At 41.6% G+C, this 16,889-nt stretch overlaps 1 protein-coding gene and 1 pseudogene across 1 annotated transcript; one reads left to right on the plus strand and one right to left on the minus strand.

Annotated features, from left to right (window-relative positions):
- The first annotated feature begins 11,538 nt into the window (after positions 1-11,538).
- Positions 11,539-12,195, plus strand: LOC149211399 (protein PHOSPHATE-INDUCED 1-like). Its single transcript, XM_089390423.1, has one exon. It carries the CDS (start codon positions 11,554-11,556, stop codon positions 12,193-12,195), a length of 642 nt encoding a protein of 213 aa, XP_089246549.1. The 5' UTR covers positions 11,539-11,553.
- A 7-nt stretch (positions 12,196-12,202) lies between these two features.
- On the minus strand, positions 12,203-13,357 carry LOC149211400 (heterogeneous nuclear ribonucleoprotein Q-like; annotated as a pseudogene).
- Positions 13,358-16,889: the final 3,532 nt, after the last annotated feature.

Genomic DNA, 16,889 nt, shown 5'->3' on the forward strand with positions numbered 1-16,889 from the left:
CGAAGTGTTGTTCCTTTTGAAAAAGGAACAGCAAAAACACAAAGTGCTGTTCCTTTTGAAAAAGGAACAGCAAAAACACAAAGTGTTGTTCCTTTTGAAAAAGGAACAGCAAAAACTCAAAGTGCTGTTCCTTTTGAAAAAGGAACAGCAAAAACACAACAATGTTAAAAACACGAAAACAAGCAACTGCTGTTCCTTTTTGAAAAGGAACAGCAAAAACTCACACCTGCTGTTCTTTTGAAAAAAAAGGAACAACAAAGACACAAAAACAAACCACTGTTGTTTCTTCCGGAAAAGGAACAACAAAAACACACTAACTGTAAAAAGCAATCTTAAGAAAGAGAGATCAAAGAAATAAAAAAAACGTATATACAGGAATTTATGTACAAGTCAAAAGAATGAGTTCCTCACTGCATTGTAGGTGAGGAAGATTTTACTTCCTCTCCTAAAATTTTCATGTCAGTATCTTGACGTAGCTGATCACAGAAGGATTCCCGAGTGAGTGGCCTGCGATAGAGACGAACTCGATGGCCATTTACCTTGAATGCATATCCAGAACCATCGATTGTAATGAGAGTAAGGGTCCCATTATCATGTACTTTCTGAATTTCATATGGCCCCAGCCATCGAGTCTGCAGTTTCCCTGGGAAATCCTGAAACCGAGAGTCATATAACAGAGCCCAGTCCCCTTCGTGAAAGACTTTGTTCTTGATAAGTGCATCATGCCATTTAGCTCGCTGCTGTTGAATAAGTGCTATATTCTATAATGCGGAGAACCTTATTTCGTCAAATTCATTAATCTGCTGTAGTCGATTGATTTGTGCCTCACTTAAATCTAGGCCAACTTCCTGTGCAGTTCCTAGGGTTTGGATTTCGAATTCTATGGGGAAAATAGGTTGTTTCCCAAACACTAATTGATAGGGTGAATAACCAGTGGTACTTCTCTAGGTGGTTCTATAGGCCCAGAGTGCTTCAGGTAGTCGGGCGGCCCAATTCACGCCTATGTGAAGCAATGGTTTTTGTTAAAATTGATTCTATTACCTTATTGTTGCTTTCTACTTGCCCATTCGCCTGCGGGTGATATGGGGTAGTAATTTTGTGCTGGACGTGATAGTTGTTAAGTGTTGCAGCTAATTTGTTTCCGGCAAATTGAGGTCCTCCATCTGTAATTATTTCTCTCGGAAGGCCATATCGTACAAACAAATGGAATAGGAACTGAACTACTGAATCTTCTGTAGCTCTAGGTAACGCTTCCGCTTCAACCCATTTAGTAACATATTCTGTGGCTACCAAGATATATGTTCTCTGGTTTGATGATGGGTTGATGGGTCCAATGAAGTCAAGAGCCCACCGTTCAAATGGTTCAATAACCAATTGTGGCCTCAGAGGCATCTCGTCGGCTTGACCAGGTCGACCTGCTCGCTGGCAACTGTAACAGGCTTGAACGAATTTCTTCGCATCCTTAAAAATTGTAGGCCAGTAGTATCCTGTCTGCAACACTTTATGTGCTGTTCTTTTTTCTGCAAAGTGTCCTCCGCAAGGTCCGTCATGACAGGCTTTTAAGATGTCAAAAATTTCATCTTCTCGAATACATCTCCTGATTTGCATGTCTGCCCCTGTGTGGAACAAATAGCCCCCAATCCACGAAAATCGAGTGCTCTTCTGAACAATCTGCTTACGTTCATTAGGGGTTAAGTGTTTTGGTAGTTTACCTGCTACAAGGTAATTGGCAACGTCAGCATACCAGGGTGTTTGGGCAGCAATAGCAAACAGGTGTTCGTCTGGAAATTGGTCTTCTACTGCTGCTGCCTCAATTGGTTTTGGTATCCGTGAGAGAAAATCAGCTACAGGGTTCTCCTTTCCGGGTCTATCTTTGATTGTGATATCAAATTCCTGCAATAAGATCAACCATCTCGTTACTCTGGCATTTGTAACAGGCTTATTTGCTAAATATTTAATAGCAGAATGATCTGTATATAAAACAACGGGATAGCCTGTGATATAATGTCTAAATTTATTGACATCATGTATTACAGCAAGGAATTCTTTTTCGGTGACAGTGTAATTTAATTCAGCAGGGGTTAAATTTTTGTTGATGTAATAAATAGCATAAGGTTTCTTATCCTCCTCCTGTCCAAGGACTGCACCGATTGCTGTGTCTGAGGCATCAGATGAAATTTGAAATGGTAAATTCGAGTTTGGTCCTCGAAGGACTGGCGCTGTTGATACGAGTTTCTTTAAATCCTGGAAAGCGCGGTCACATTTTTCTATCGACATGAAATCAAAATTACCTGTTAGTGCATATAAAGGTGCAGCAATGTGTGAATAATGTTCTATGAATCGTCTGTAATACCCAGAAAATCCAAGAAAGCTGCGTACCTCCGTCTGAGTAGTGGGGGTGGGAATAAGCAAAAGACTCTGAATTTTAGCCGGATCTACCTGAATGCCGGCTGCTGAGACGTAGTGCCCTAGAATAAGCCCTTATGTCATCATCATATAACACTTTTCGTGGCTTAAGCAAAGCCTGGTAGCAATGCAGCGCTGTAGGACTTTTTCTAGAGTGTCTAGAGCTGGATCAAAATCATCTCCATATGGTGTAAAGTCATCCATATAGACTTCAAGCCCATCATTTATTAAGTCTGCAAATATGCTAAGAATGGCCCTTTGGAATGTGGCAGGGGCATTACATAGGCCAAAGGGTAGAACTCTATAAGCGTACGTCCCCCAAGGACAAGTAAAGGTAGTTTTGTCCTGGTCTTCAGGGGCAATCTGAATTTGATTGTATCCACTGAAGCCATCTAGGAAAGAAAATAATTTCTTTCCTGCTAATGTGTCCAGTACTTGGTCTATGAATGGAAGGGGAAAATGGTCTTTTTGTGTGGCTTTGTTCAGCTCCCTATAATCCACACAAATCCTCCATTTCCCATTCTTCTTGGGCACAACCACAAGTGGAGAGACCCACTTACTATCAGAAATAGGATAAATAAAATTAACATCTAAAAGCTTCTGAAGTTCTGCTTTCACAACATCTTTTAGATGGGGGTTGAGTCTTCTTTGCGGTTGACGGACAGGTCTTGCATCTTTTTCTATGTAAATATGGTGGGTGCACAATTGGGGATCAATCCCTTTCATATCAGGATAGTCCCATGCAAATGCTTCTTGATATTTTCGTAACAAATGGATGAGTTTGATTTCTTGTTCTGGTGTAAGGTTGGCATTAATGTTTAGTGTTTTTCCCGGTTCAATTTCCACTACTTTACTATTAGCAACAGAAGTCACAGGTATCGTTTGGTCATGTGTATCTTTTAAGGGGTCTTCTTCCAGTTCATTCTCGAATGCAGCTTCTATCATAAAACATTGTGCATGAGGTCTAGATTCCGTTTGACTAACGAAGTTATTGATGGCATCATCTTCTGTTATATCTTTAAAGTCTAGAGCCTTCTGTATAGTCAATGGTGATCTGATATTGTCAGTAAGGTATGATACCGGGTGCTAGCTGGTTTTTATTGCTGTAAGACTTGGCTGTGCTGGAGGATATAGGACTAGATTTTTTATATTTGGTCCTCTAGTTATTGTCATATTCCCCTGCCGACAACCAATGTATGCATCGGCAGTGGCCAGCCAGGGTCTACCTAAAATTAGAGGGTGTCCATCCAGTCGGGTTTTTGGATTAATTACCAGGAAGTCAGTCGGGTATTCCCAAGAATCTACAGAGACCATGACATCGTATAGAGTTCCTTCTGGTCGTACTACAGATCGGTCAGCCAATTCTAACAAAGTAGAAGTGGGTTCTACCGATGTAATCCCAAGCTTTTGGCACGTAGAAGTCGTCAAAATATTAATTGCAGCTCCTAAATCAACTAAAGCATTAGTCAGAGTCTATCCATAGATTTGAACAGTTACTATTGGGTTTCCCGGATCTTCATATTTAATGGGTATTCCTGATAACAAGTCAGATAAAGTACCGACTACTTGGACTCTTGGGTTAGTGGTTGGATTCCTCCTTGATTTCTTTATGCACAATTCTTTTATAGTTTTTGTGTATATAGGGATATCTTGAATGGCTTGGAGGAATGGAATTCTTATGTACAGATTTTGTAACTCTCCCAGAATGTCGAAGTCTGGTTGTTGTACAGGTCGTGGTAAGACTAATCGTTCTAGGAAGGGAGGAGCAGGTTCATTTATTTGATGAGGAGTTTGCTCTTTATTTACGCTCTCTTGTTGTAACAGTTGTTCTATTGGTAACTGATCTTCAATGTGCATTGTTTTATCTCCCTCTGTTTCTATTATTCGTCCAGATCTTAACTGAAGATCATTGCACTCCCTCAGTTCAGGTTTGATTTCTGTTGATTCTATGATTTGGAGAGACTGGACTGGCCTATTATTGGGATTAGGATTAGGTTGGGCTGGGAGTTGCGGTCTCAGATTAGACTGGGATTTTGTTGCAAAGCTGGCAAAGTCGGTTGAGGGAGTGGAATAGTTCCTGTTGGCTGATATGTCGATCTTGGCCAATTTGTCTGCCAGGGTGAACTTTGTGAAGTAGGGGGGGTCCACTGCGGAGGGTATGACTTATTTTGCCAATATGGTGGAGTATAAGGAAAATTTGGCCAACCAAATTGGCTTAGCTGATTCATCCATGGATTTGGGGAAGGAAATGGTTGTGATGACCAGTTCGGAAATGGGGGTTGAGATTGATTTTGCCACATACTATATTGTGGAGGCTGAAAAGAAGAGGTCAGGTCAGAAAACATACCTGATTGCCTTGGTTGCCATTGGCGACGCTGGTTAACAAAGTATGCTGATTCCGGTTCTTCTTCTGCTTCCTTATATACTGCTTTCAATCCAGGAAGTGAGGGGCAATTTTCGGTCAGGTGATCTTTTGTACAGATGGCACATGTTTGAACTGTATCCAGCGGACATTCCTTGTGGCTATGCTTCTTTCTACATCGGGGACAGAAGATCGTCAAATTCTGTTCTGCCTCAATCTGCTTCTGTTTAGCCTGCACAATATCAAGTTGTGTAGTTAATGTCCCCAGAATATCAGTTTTAAAATTTTCTAATAAATTTCCAAGTTCTACACGTGTTACTCCTTCTATTGGTGCTTTGTTATCTCTGGCAAACCGATCATATTCTGCTGGTTTTATCCTTGTGCTGCCTCTCGAACTTCTGATACATAGATCAATGATGTCAGCAAAATTTTCTTGATAAATATCCCCTTTTCCCATGATATTTAATGTTTCGATCCACTGCTCTTTCATGCCTCTGATTAATGCAGTTTTTAACACATTATCAGGCAGTGGTAATGATGCATAAGGCGACCTTTGTAAATTATACTGAAAACGTTCTACATATTCTTCTAATGTTTCGTTCGGTCTAGCTATCATTTGGAATATTTCGTCTTTCAATTCACTAGACCTACAATAGTCTTGATATTTCTTTAGAAAAGATTCCTTCATCTGCTCCCAGTTATTTATAGCCCCACCACCTAAACCCATAAACCATCTTAAGGCTGCTCCTTTCAAAGTAGAGGGGAACAATTTTAATTTCTGGGGGTCAGTGGTGTAATCATATCCCCTGCATAAGACATCAAATTCGAATAAGAATGCATCCGGGTCTTCTGATGTCAATCCATGAAATGTAGGAATGTGTTGAAGGGGAATTGCTTTCATATGAGCATTTGCTGTGGAATCCACTATAGGATATTGTAATGTAGAAGTTTGAGTATTGGGCTGATTCTGCGCCATCGGATCGAATATATGCCAATAACCTTCAGGGATTTCTAAAAGGGTATTCTTAGGCTGAGAAGGTACGGTTTTGGTTGTCTTAATAGCACTTCCTTTGTCCGGAATAGTAGGAGCTCCTGCTATTTGAGGAGATTGAATCCCTTCAATGATTTTTACAGCGCTCCCTTTATCTGGACTTTCTAATGGATGGATTATCCTAGGAGATCTTGGTTCTTCAACTTCTCCTGTTTCCCCTTCTCCTTCAAAAAGATTTCTTAGATTCCCTTCCTGCAGTCGTTCTGGAATAGAATTTTCAATTTCTTGAAAGTCATGTTCATCAGTCTGACTATGCACCTCAGCGAAGGCTACAGATGGTGACCCTGTGGCCTGAAGGGAACCAGTAGGCTGCTTGGAGTTGGTTTTTCTGAAACCTACTGATGGCTGAGATTCAGTTTTCTTATAGATTTCGTCTATGAAGGTCGTTCGGCCAAGGGTTACCGGCCCTTTGGCTTTTTCGGGTTTGAATGGAGGTTTGATAATTTTTTCTGGCTTTTTTTGCTTAGTCATTCATTCTATAAACTACCAAATTCTATTCAACCCACAATTCTGCCAGGAAAGCGGACGGTGGAGCAGGGCTTTTACATGCTCCGTACGCAGGTTCTTACCTTCCGTTTTTAAAATCCAACTCTCCCCTAGCAGATTCGTACACTACTCTGTAAAAGACAAATGGCTGTACTCTTTCCCCGGCAACGGCGCCAAAATGTAGGGCTGTAACAAGGGTCTCTTTCACCTCTAGTTATGCTACATTAATAAGTCAATCCGGGAACGCTTTGTTATTGCAAAGAGTAGCTCAATCCGAGGCTATTCGTCAGAGTAATGCTTCGTAGTACAGTGTCTAGAAAATACAAGAGTAAATGGATGCTAAGCTATAACTAATTTGCTTTTAAAAGAAAGGAATCACACCAGGCAATTCATCAGTCAAGGGTGCGGAAGCAATAACCCATCCCTCTAGAAACTGATGGAAGGAAAAATAGAGTATGGACCAAAGCTCTGGGAGCTAAGCAGCGACTTGCTGACTCACTACAGCTTTCGACCTCCTCTCACGCCGAAACAGTAAATGCAGGAAAATGGAACAGCAGAAAGGGAAATGGAACAACAAATCTGAAATGGAACAACAGTAAATGGAACGGCAATAAATGGAACAACAACTCAGTAAACTAGATCTCGCGAGTTAGAACCGAACTCTCATTCTGCAATCAAACAACAATCATCAAAAGCAATTCCAATGAACCTTACTTTATGAGGAGATATTCACAAATGAATGATGGAACAGCATTTATCGTATCTACGCCACACACTTATTATAGCAATCTGATGTTTCCAAAGAACATAACTTCTGTTTCCAAATGGAATAATATTACTTTCGGGTTCCCACGAATAAGAGTTCAAATGAATCCAATAGCAATATTTAATATGAAAGCTCTGTAACAGAAACAATTGGTTTAAATAGTGAACATGCAATCAACTCTGAAGAGGTTCATTTACATGATACAGGGTTACTTACATAAATCTCTTGAATGAAACCATTAATGGAGTAGTCATAACAGAGCATGGAACAGCATATGACAAACACGTCAGATTACCAAATTATACAGACAATCCACACAGAAACCAAATTATAATGATACAAAAGCAAGTGTCCTTCGGAGCTGGGCCCTTAGCTTCCAAGGATACACTGCCTTAAATTACTCCAGTCGCAGAGATGAAATAAAGCACCAAGTCTTTCGTATTAATGCATCAACAAAGGTACAGCAAAACAAGTCTTAACGAGACTCGATGATCAAATTTCAAACTGAGACTTAAATTTACATATATGAAAAAGGACCCTGAGCTTAACACTGCTGCCCCTTTTTATAAGAGAATTGGCGGAGGTATCTAGATAACAAAAATAAGCAAGATAGCGATCCCTCAGGATCAAAGATCCTGAGGGATTCGCCAAGCTGTTACTCCTTGATTTTCCTTTCCCTGTTCCGCCGAATCGATAATTCTTCTTTCTTCCCCGGGTCGTTCTGCTTCGATCCGCTTGATCTTGTTCGCATCCGGTTTCCTCCCAAAGGGACAGCCGTTACTCTTCCTTTGTCTTTTCCTCTTAAACAGTAATCCTTCGTTTCCACCCTTCCCTGCATAGAAAAATAGCAATTATTAGTGATTAAGCTTTTCATACTAATCCTCACATATTCTACTAAAAATGCTTTATCTCTTTAAATTCATTATGCCGAAAGGGTTACAATTGCTACCAAAAAGTCACTAAATTGTTGGTCAAAAACATACCTTTCCAGAGCTCCAAACTCATTCTTCTCTTATTGCTGGCCATTTTGGGGTAAGCAAAACAGTTGCACATCTACAGAGGTATTGCTACTAGCCTCGCATGGTAGATTCTGTTTCAAGGTTCATAAGAGGTTGTTCATTATGTGCTACAAGCAAGCCTAGTAATAGGAAGCTTGGCTTGTATACTCCTTTGCCGGTACCTTCTAGACCATGGGAGATCATCTCTATGGATTTTGTAGGAGGTTTGCCAAAATCTAGAAAGCAGCATGATTATTTATATGTAGTAGTTGATCGTTTCAGCAAAATGTGTATACTTATGCCTTGTAAGAAAACTGTAACTGTTGAACAAACTGCTGAATTATTTTTTCATCATGTATTGATTCACTTTGGTTTGCCTACTTCCATTATTAGTGACAGGGATTCCAGATTTGTGGAGAATTTTTGGTCCAACCTATGGGAGATGATGGACACAAAGTTGAAGAAAAGTACTGCTTTCCATCCGCAAACAGATGGACAAACTGAAGTTGTGAACGGAACCATTGTGCACCTCTTGAGAGGATATTGCAGCAAGCATCCCAAGCTTTGGGATGAACATTTGCACTACATACATCATGCTTACAATCGTGCCAAGCACTCTTCCACAAACACCTCACCGTTTGAAGCTTTTTTTGGTTACTTGCCAAAATCACCTCTTGATTTCATTCTTGAGAAAGATGTTGCCATTGGGGGACATAGTAATATTGACAAAGCTCGTTCATTCATTGAAAGAATTCAGCAAATACATCAGAAAATTCAAGAACAGCTTGAGAACAGTCAAGGCAAGTACAAGGAAAGACATGACAAGCATAGAGTCGATCACAAGTTTCAAGAACGGGATGAGGTATGGCTGTACATTAGTAAGGAAAGGATGTAAGGAGAAGGTAAAAAGCTGAAGCCTATTCGTTATGGTCCATTCAAAATCCTCAAGAAGGTTGGAAATAATGCTTTTCAATTAGATTTGCCTTCCTACATGCAAATGTATTCTGTTGTCAATGTGGAGAAGTTACGTTTGTATGAACCTCCTTTGATTGCTTATCATGAAAGTGTTGTTCAGCTGCCATCTATAGAAGATTTCTCGCCAGAATTCTTAGATGAGCTGAAAGAAGATATAATCCTTGACAGAAGGACACGCACTTCAAGGAGGGGCAATGTAGATTATGTTCGGGTTGGTTTCAAAGGCAGCAAACCAAACAAGGCTAAGTGGATGGAGGTGAACAGAGTGAGGGAGTTGTACCCTCACCTCTTTAACAGGTAGTTGAAGGCTTTTGGGGTCCAAAAGCTTCCCAATGGGGAGGCGTGATCGCTCATGTCCTAAGTGTCGTAAAATGCTTAAACTTTAAAACACTCAGAATTGGTTCAAAGTTGAATGACTAGAAATTTCTCGTCTTCCTGATTCTGGCGCTACAAACAGTTCGAAAAACGGTCGCCGTATGAGAAAGTTATGCCAAAAACAAAATCGCCCAATAACCCTTAATTTTTGAATATTTTTCAAAAAAAAATTTAAAAAAAAGAATATTCCATAGAATATTCGTTGGAATATTCCAGGGAATATTCCTTTTGGGCAGCCAATCACAGGTTGCCACGTGGCAAGCCCAGAGGCCGCCACGTGGCTCAGGATGACGTCATCATATCCTATGGGCGCATTGTAAAATTTTTTGGCATTGGCAAGTTTTGAACACGCGACCTCCTCCGCACCAGCCAAACACCTTACCAACGCGCCACAAGCATCACATCTGTTAATGGAGTGGCGGAAACCATTTATAAAGTTTGCAGGAATCTTTGGTGGGGGCCGAAGGGGGCCAGCCCCATACACGTGACCTCAAGCCCGGAACCGCAGGCCTAATCCCTAAACCGCCGGTGCTAAACATACGTGGTCACATTTCAGTTTAAAGCGGGCTAATCAATGCTTAATGGGTAGTTAACCCGAAGGTCATGGCACGGACTCCAATGCAGCTAAAACCGCCAACGAACTGATAACATGCATTTAACCATAACGGTTTGTTTGGCGGGATTCTTGGCAGACTGCCAAATTTGGGCGGTCCCGCCATAATTGGTGGGGCTAACTGGTCCCAACTACAGTTAGCTGGAGTTTTTTTAGGCTAAACTGAAGGGAATCTTTAATGGGCCATAACTTTGGCTAGGAAAGGCGGTTTTGGACGATTTTTTTTTTTTTTTGTTTTGGGTATTTTCGACATTATGAAGCCATTGGCACAGGTATTACAGCCATCTGAGGTCATTTGCAGAGGTTTTGGAGCCGTGGAAGTTCTAGGAGCCACCAGGGCCCAGTATTGGGAAGACTGTATAGGGTTACAGGTACCCATTTGAGGTGAACCAGTAGTCAATCCTGAAGGATTCAAGTGTTCTGAATCCGTTTTTACCATATATTCCACCTGTAGATGCTTCTATTCAGCTGTATATTCAATTTGAGCATTTAATTAAAACGAGGACAGGCCCATTTGGGAGCCTTGGACCCAGCAGACGTAGCCCAGGAGGGGTGAACTTCTTCATCAACTTCTTTTTCAACTGTGGTTGATTTATTTTGCAGAACAAATTCATTTTAGTGTGTTAAACAATGAAAGGAAATAAATCTGCTATACTTAAATGGGTCATGAACAGCTGAAATTTTCATTTGTTTCTTTTCTGCAAGACATGGACATTTTTTAAACATGTATATATCTGAATTGAATACCTTGCAAACCATTTACAAGTAGTTTCAATATATCCAGAGTTTAAGAAGGTACCATTTTAGGAATTGTACATCTACATCTCGCGGTGAACCTGAAAGGAAAATTTCTTAAGCAAGATCAACTATAAAATAAATTTAATGAATCTAACAACGCTTTGGAACCTAGCGCACAACATCTAGAAGTCTAGGCTAGAGACGTATTCAATTTCTCATTATAAAGAGGGAAATGGCCTCGCTGGCTTCCAAAGACTGCACCCTGCGCTTAAATCTACTCGTAATTCCCCCGCCTCCTCTGCGTATTCATGGCCATTTAGAAGCAAGAAAATTACAAAAACTCTCATGAATGTCATGCGCCTAAATCTACTTTTACCCCATTTTCTCCTCTGCATGTCTATAGGCCATCTGGAACAAGCTGGTGGAAAACCACTGAAAGATACAGTGGTGCCTCCAACAAGGCCGTCGCCATGACAAACACGACAAACACGAGGCTGGGAAACCAAAAGCTGGACGAGGGTTATTCCCTCGGCAAGTACCTCAAGCGGAGCGACATTGCGGCTCTGTTGGAGACAGCAATTGCTTCGAGAGCACTGCCGGAGAATGGCAATGCCCTGTATTTGGTTCTCACGTAAGCAGGAAAATTACAAAAACCCTCACGAATGTCATGCGCCTAAATCTACTTTTACCCCATTTGCTCCTCTGCGTGTCTATAGGCCATCTGGAACAAGCTGGTGGAAAACCACTGAAAGATACAGTGGTGCCTCCAACAAGGCCATCGCCATGACAAACACGACAAACACGAGGCTGGGAAACCAAAAGCTGGACGAGGGTTATTCCCTCGGCAAGTCCCTCAAGCGGAGCGACATTGCGGCTCTGGTGGAGACAGCAATTGCTTCGAGAGCACTGCCGGAGAATGGCAATGCCGTGTATTTGGTTCTCACGTCCGATGATGTAGCTGTGGAGGGCTTCTGTATGAGTTGTGGATTTCATGCTAATCTCTTGGCCGCCAAGAACCTTCCTCTGCCATATGCGTGGGTCGGGAACTCCGAAACTCAATGCCCAGGACAATGTGCGTGGCCCTTTCATCAGCCCATGTACGGACCCCAGACTCCTCCCTTGGTGGCACCAAACGGAGACATGGGCATCGATGGGATGATCATCAACATCGCCACGGTTCTTGCAGGAGCAGTCACCAATCCCTTTGACACCGGCTACTTCCAAGGCGACGCCGCTGCACCTCTGGAGGCCGTCTCTGCCTGCTCGGGAATATATGGAAAAGGGGCTTATCCGGGGTTCCCCGGGGAGCTACTGGTGGATAAAACGACCGGGGCAAGCTACAATGCCCACGGAATTAATGGGCGGGATTTTCTGCTGCCAGCTATGTGGGATCCCGTTACCGGATCCTGCAAGACAATAGTATAATTTTTTTTCGTAATTTTCCTTGTTCTAGATGGCGACTATATCTATCATTAGCATACGGGATCCTGCGTGTATCAGTTCTTGATGATCCCCGAGATTTATTCTGGTCCCTAACATTAGATTTTTGAGGACCTTGATCACGATCACCTTTCTTCTTTGGTACATTATCGTTCTTTGTGGCACGTTTTGGATCAGCTTGTTGCTTCTCTGTAGGTGCAGTGGTTTTCTCCTTTTTCTTGTCACTCTTAGGTCCACGTCCACGATTTCGATCATTACGACCACGATTCCTCATTTTGCGAGACTTCTTTCCCTTATTACCTTCAGCTTTAACTTCTCCAACCCGATATCCTCCACGAACACCTTGCTTAACTAACCTACTCTTATGTTGGGGCTTTGCAATATTAGCCTTTACCTTACTATCTTCCTCTCCAATCTCGATGTTAGTGAGACTATCAACACAAGCCTGAGCTTCTTCACGAGTAGAAAAATGTACAAAACCAAAGTCTTTACGCTTGGCAGAGGCCATGTTCTTCGATAATTGTACTTTCTCAATTTGACCAAATTTCTTGAGTTCCTCTTTAACTCGCTCTTCATCCCAAGATGCGGGCAATCCATCAAGGAAAACAGACTTAACCTGTGCCATTTGTTCCTCATCAGGCTGAATGGAAGACTCAACAAATGCAACCTTTGCACTCCTGTCACAACCTAACACAACATCTTGTTTTTGGAGGCGCTTGTACGCAGTCATAGCACATTGATGATTTGTGAACTCCAAGAATGCAAAGCCTCGATTTTGCCCCTCATTTTTTGGATCATCCATTAAGGACATTTCTTCAATGTTTTCAATTCCATACTCATTCAGCTTTTCTCTCACAACATCCTTTGTCCATGTATTGCAAATATTGCCCATGTAAAGAGTGTTATTATCCTGACTTGGTGACACACCACAACGCTTATCCTTAACCTGAGCATTCTTAAATTCAGTTAAGGCACGTTTTGCTTCTTCGATAGTCTCATAACGTATGAAAGCAAATCCCCTGTTCTTCTGAGATGTAGGATTCTTGGATATCCGTATTTACAGTAAGTATCCATTTGACAGTCCATTCCAATGATTTCTACTTTTTTCTCTAGTTGCAATTTGCACCACTTTCACCTCAAGGATCATCTATCGAGTACTATGACATCGCAAGGCAGCCGGTTCTCAACTCAGATTGGGGAGTTATCATCCAAACCATCAAAACGATGGCATGCCACGTGGCCTGGGTGACGTCAGCAAACACTAACAACACGTAGTTTGCAGAATAATAAAAGAGCTCAAAGAACTTATAATAATAATTTGTTATTTTCTTTCTGAATTTGAAACTACTTGTAAATGGTTTGCAAGGTATTCAATTCAGATATATACATGTTTAAAAAATGTCCATGTCTTGCAGGAAAGAAACAAATGAAATTTTCAGCTATTCATGACCCATTTAAGTATAGCAGATTTATTTCCTTTTACTGTTTAACACACTAAAACGAATTTGTTCTACAAAATAAATCAACCACAGATGCAAAAGAAGTTGATGAAGTTCACCCCTCCTCGGCTACGTCCGCTGGGTCCAAGGCTCCCAAATGGGCCTGTCCTTGTTTTAATTAAATGCTCAAATTGAATATAAAGCTTAATAGAAGCATCTATAGGTGGAATAGATGGTAAAAACGGATTCAGAACACTTGAATCCTTCAAGATTGACTACTGGCTCACCTCAAATGGATACCTGCAACCCTATACAGTTTTCCCAATACTGGGCCCTAGTGGCTCCTAGAACTTACATGGCTCCAAAACCTCTACAAATGACCTCAGAATGCTGTAAGACCTGTACCAATGGCTTCCGAAGGTTGAAAATACCGAAAATAAAAATAAAAAATCGTCCAAAACGGACTCTCCTAGCCAAAGTTATGGCTCATTAAAGATTCCCTCCAGTCTGGCCTAAAAAAACTCCAGCTAACTGTAGTTGGGGCCAGTTAGCTCCACCAATTATGGCGGGACCGCCAAAATTTGGCGCTCAACCATTATTCCCACCATCTTAACTGCCACCTAACTCCAGTTTTATCGCACATGTGACCGCAATTCTCGGCTGATGGTTTGCGTTGGAGTTTGTGCCGGCGGTTAAGGCATGGCACCTGGTTCTCGGCGTGAGGTCACTTGTTATGTGGGTGGCATAAAGTTGTTTTAAAGTTTGATTTTCTGTTGGGCGGGGCCCGAAGGGGGCCATCCCCCATACCACGTGACCTCACGCTGAGAACCGGGTGCCATGCCTTAACCGCCGGCACAAACTCCAACGCAAACCACCAACCGAGAATTGCGGTCACATGCGCGCTAAAACTGGAGTTAGGTGGCAGTTAAGATGGCGGGAATAATGGCAGAGCACCAAATTTTGGCAGTCCCGCCATAACTGGCGGAGCTAACAGGCCCCAACTACAGTTAGCTGGAGTTTTTTAGGCCAGACTGGAGGGAATCTTTAATGAGCCATAACTTTGGCTAGGAAAGTCCGTTTTGGACGAATTGCGTTTTGATTTTGGGTATTTTCGACCTTCGGAAGCCATTGGCACAGGTCTTAAAGCATTTTGAGGTCATTTGCAGAGTTTTTTGAGCCGTGGAAGTTCTAGGAGCCACCAGGGCCCAGTATTGGGAAGACTGTATAGGGTTGCAGGTATCCATTCGAGGTGAACCAGTAGTCAATCCTGAAGGATTCAAGTGTTCTGAATCTGTTTTAGCCATCTATTCCACCTGTAGATGCTTCTATTCAGCTGTATATTCAATTTGAGAATTTAATTAAAACAAGGACAGGCCCATTTTGGAGCCTTGGACCTAGCAGACGTAGCCCAGGAGGGGTGAACTGCTTCATCAACTTCTTTTGCATCTGTGGTTGATTTATTTTGCAGAACAAATTGGTTTTAGTGTGTTAAACAGTAAAAGGAAATAAATCTGCTATACTTAAATGGGTCATGAACAGCGGAAAATTTCATTTGTTTCTTTTCTTCAAGACATGGACATTTTTTAAACATGTATATATCTGAATTGAATACCTTGCAAACCATTTACAAGTAGTTTCAAATTCAGATCAAGTTGGTATCAGAGCTATGTTGTTGTTTCTTTGTATCAAAAGCAGTCAAATAAACTATAGACAGAGCCTGAAACGAGCCAGGAAGCCTTCGAAATGCTCTTGTTATACAATTGCAAAGTAGATAAATGCTCTTTCAGTCAATCTCTGGTGTAGTTGTCTTTTGATTGTTTTTGTGCAAAGATCTTCTAACTGTCTTGCAAGTATTGATGCTTACCAGGTTGAAACTTAAAAGAGGGGAAGGACAGTTGACTAGAGAACGAGAGAATCCTCAGTCAAGGAAGGCCAGAGAGCCATCACCTCCACCTTCAATTTCACCCTCAAGAGTCTCAGCAGAAGCTTCAAGAATGTCTGCACATGAAGGAGAAATTCCTGCAGACATGGATCCAAAAGAAGAAGAAAGAGTCTTCAGAAAGGCTTTCTTGGACCTCACTGAAATGGTGAGGATATTGTACCAAGAAAGAAATGAGAAATTGGCTGGAGAAGGGTCCAAACATCCACATGAAGGAGAGGGCTCTTCAGGAGGTAAGAAGGATGATGATCATTCCAAGAAAGGACATGGAGGTAATGGTGATCCACCACCCCCATCGTCACCTTCTTCCTCTTCATCCTCGTCTTCTTCTTCTGTGCATAAGCATAGATCCTCTGGAAAAAGTCCTTTTTTGAAGTGTGATGTAAAATTCGAATTACATATGTTTAATGGTGAAGTGAATGCAGAAAAGCTTGACAACTGGATTAGGTAGTTGGAAGTTTACTTGAGGATCCAGAATATGCATGATGATGCCACCAAGATTCAGTTGGCTTCTTTGAGAATGGATGGGGCATCATTGATCTGGTGGGAGGCCAAGACTAAAGAGGAGATCAAGAAATTTGGTAAGGTTAACTTAACATGGCCTGAATTTCTGTTAGCCATTAAAAAATAGTTTTATCCTCTTTCTCACATGCAGAAAGCCATTATGAACTGGCAAAATTTCAGACAACTTAAGGGTCAGAGTGTCCAAGACTACACCCAAGAATTCAGGAGAAGAGCTCTCTTGTTAGGGGTAGATTTACAGACCCAGGAAACCTTGCTGAAATACATTGGTGGCTTGCATAGCTACCTTAGACACACCATCTTGATGTTTAACCCTACTAGCCTTGACGAGGTTTGTGTCCAAGCTACCCATTTAGAGGCAAGGGGAAAAACACATTTGAAGAGGGTAGAAACAAGCCCCCCAAGGGGAAAAACAAAGAGAAAACCTCCAAGGGAAAGGGAAAAAAGAATGCATCTGTCAAATAGGAGAGTGAGAAAGTGATCTGTAAACACTGTTCTAAACCAGGCCATGAGGAGAAAAACTGTTGGAAATTACATCCTGAAAAAAGACCTCAATTTAACAAATCCAAAGGGAAACAGAAAACTACTGCTACTACATCAACACCACAGGATTTAGGGGATGATTCAGGTGATGAAACCAAAATTGCAGCCATGGGTTTGAAAAACTTGAAGGGAAAAGAAATTGAAACTCAAGCCAGCACTAGTACCTCAAACTGTCATGTACAAGCTCCTAATGAGGAAGAAAGAATTGAACTGTTTCATGTGAGGGTGATTTCAAA

The sequence above is a fragment of the Pinus tabuliformis genome, chromosome 1_1 (genome assembly GCF_031772625.1).
Source record: "Pinus tabuliformis cultivar Carrire ecotype Pingquan chromosome 1_1, CPIR1, whole genome shotgun sequence".
Taxonomy (NCBI): domain Eukaryota; kingdom Viridiplantae; phylum Streptophyta; class Pinopsida; order Pinales; family Pinaceae; genus Pinus; species Pinus tabuliformis.

Bases quoted from the DNA above. Each gene is read 5' to 3' on its own strand.
- LOC149211399 (XM_089390423.1), top strand. From the start codon at position 11,554: ATGACAAACACGACAAACACGAGGCTGGGAAACCAAAAGCTGGACGAG.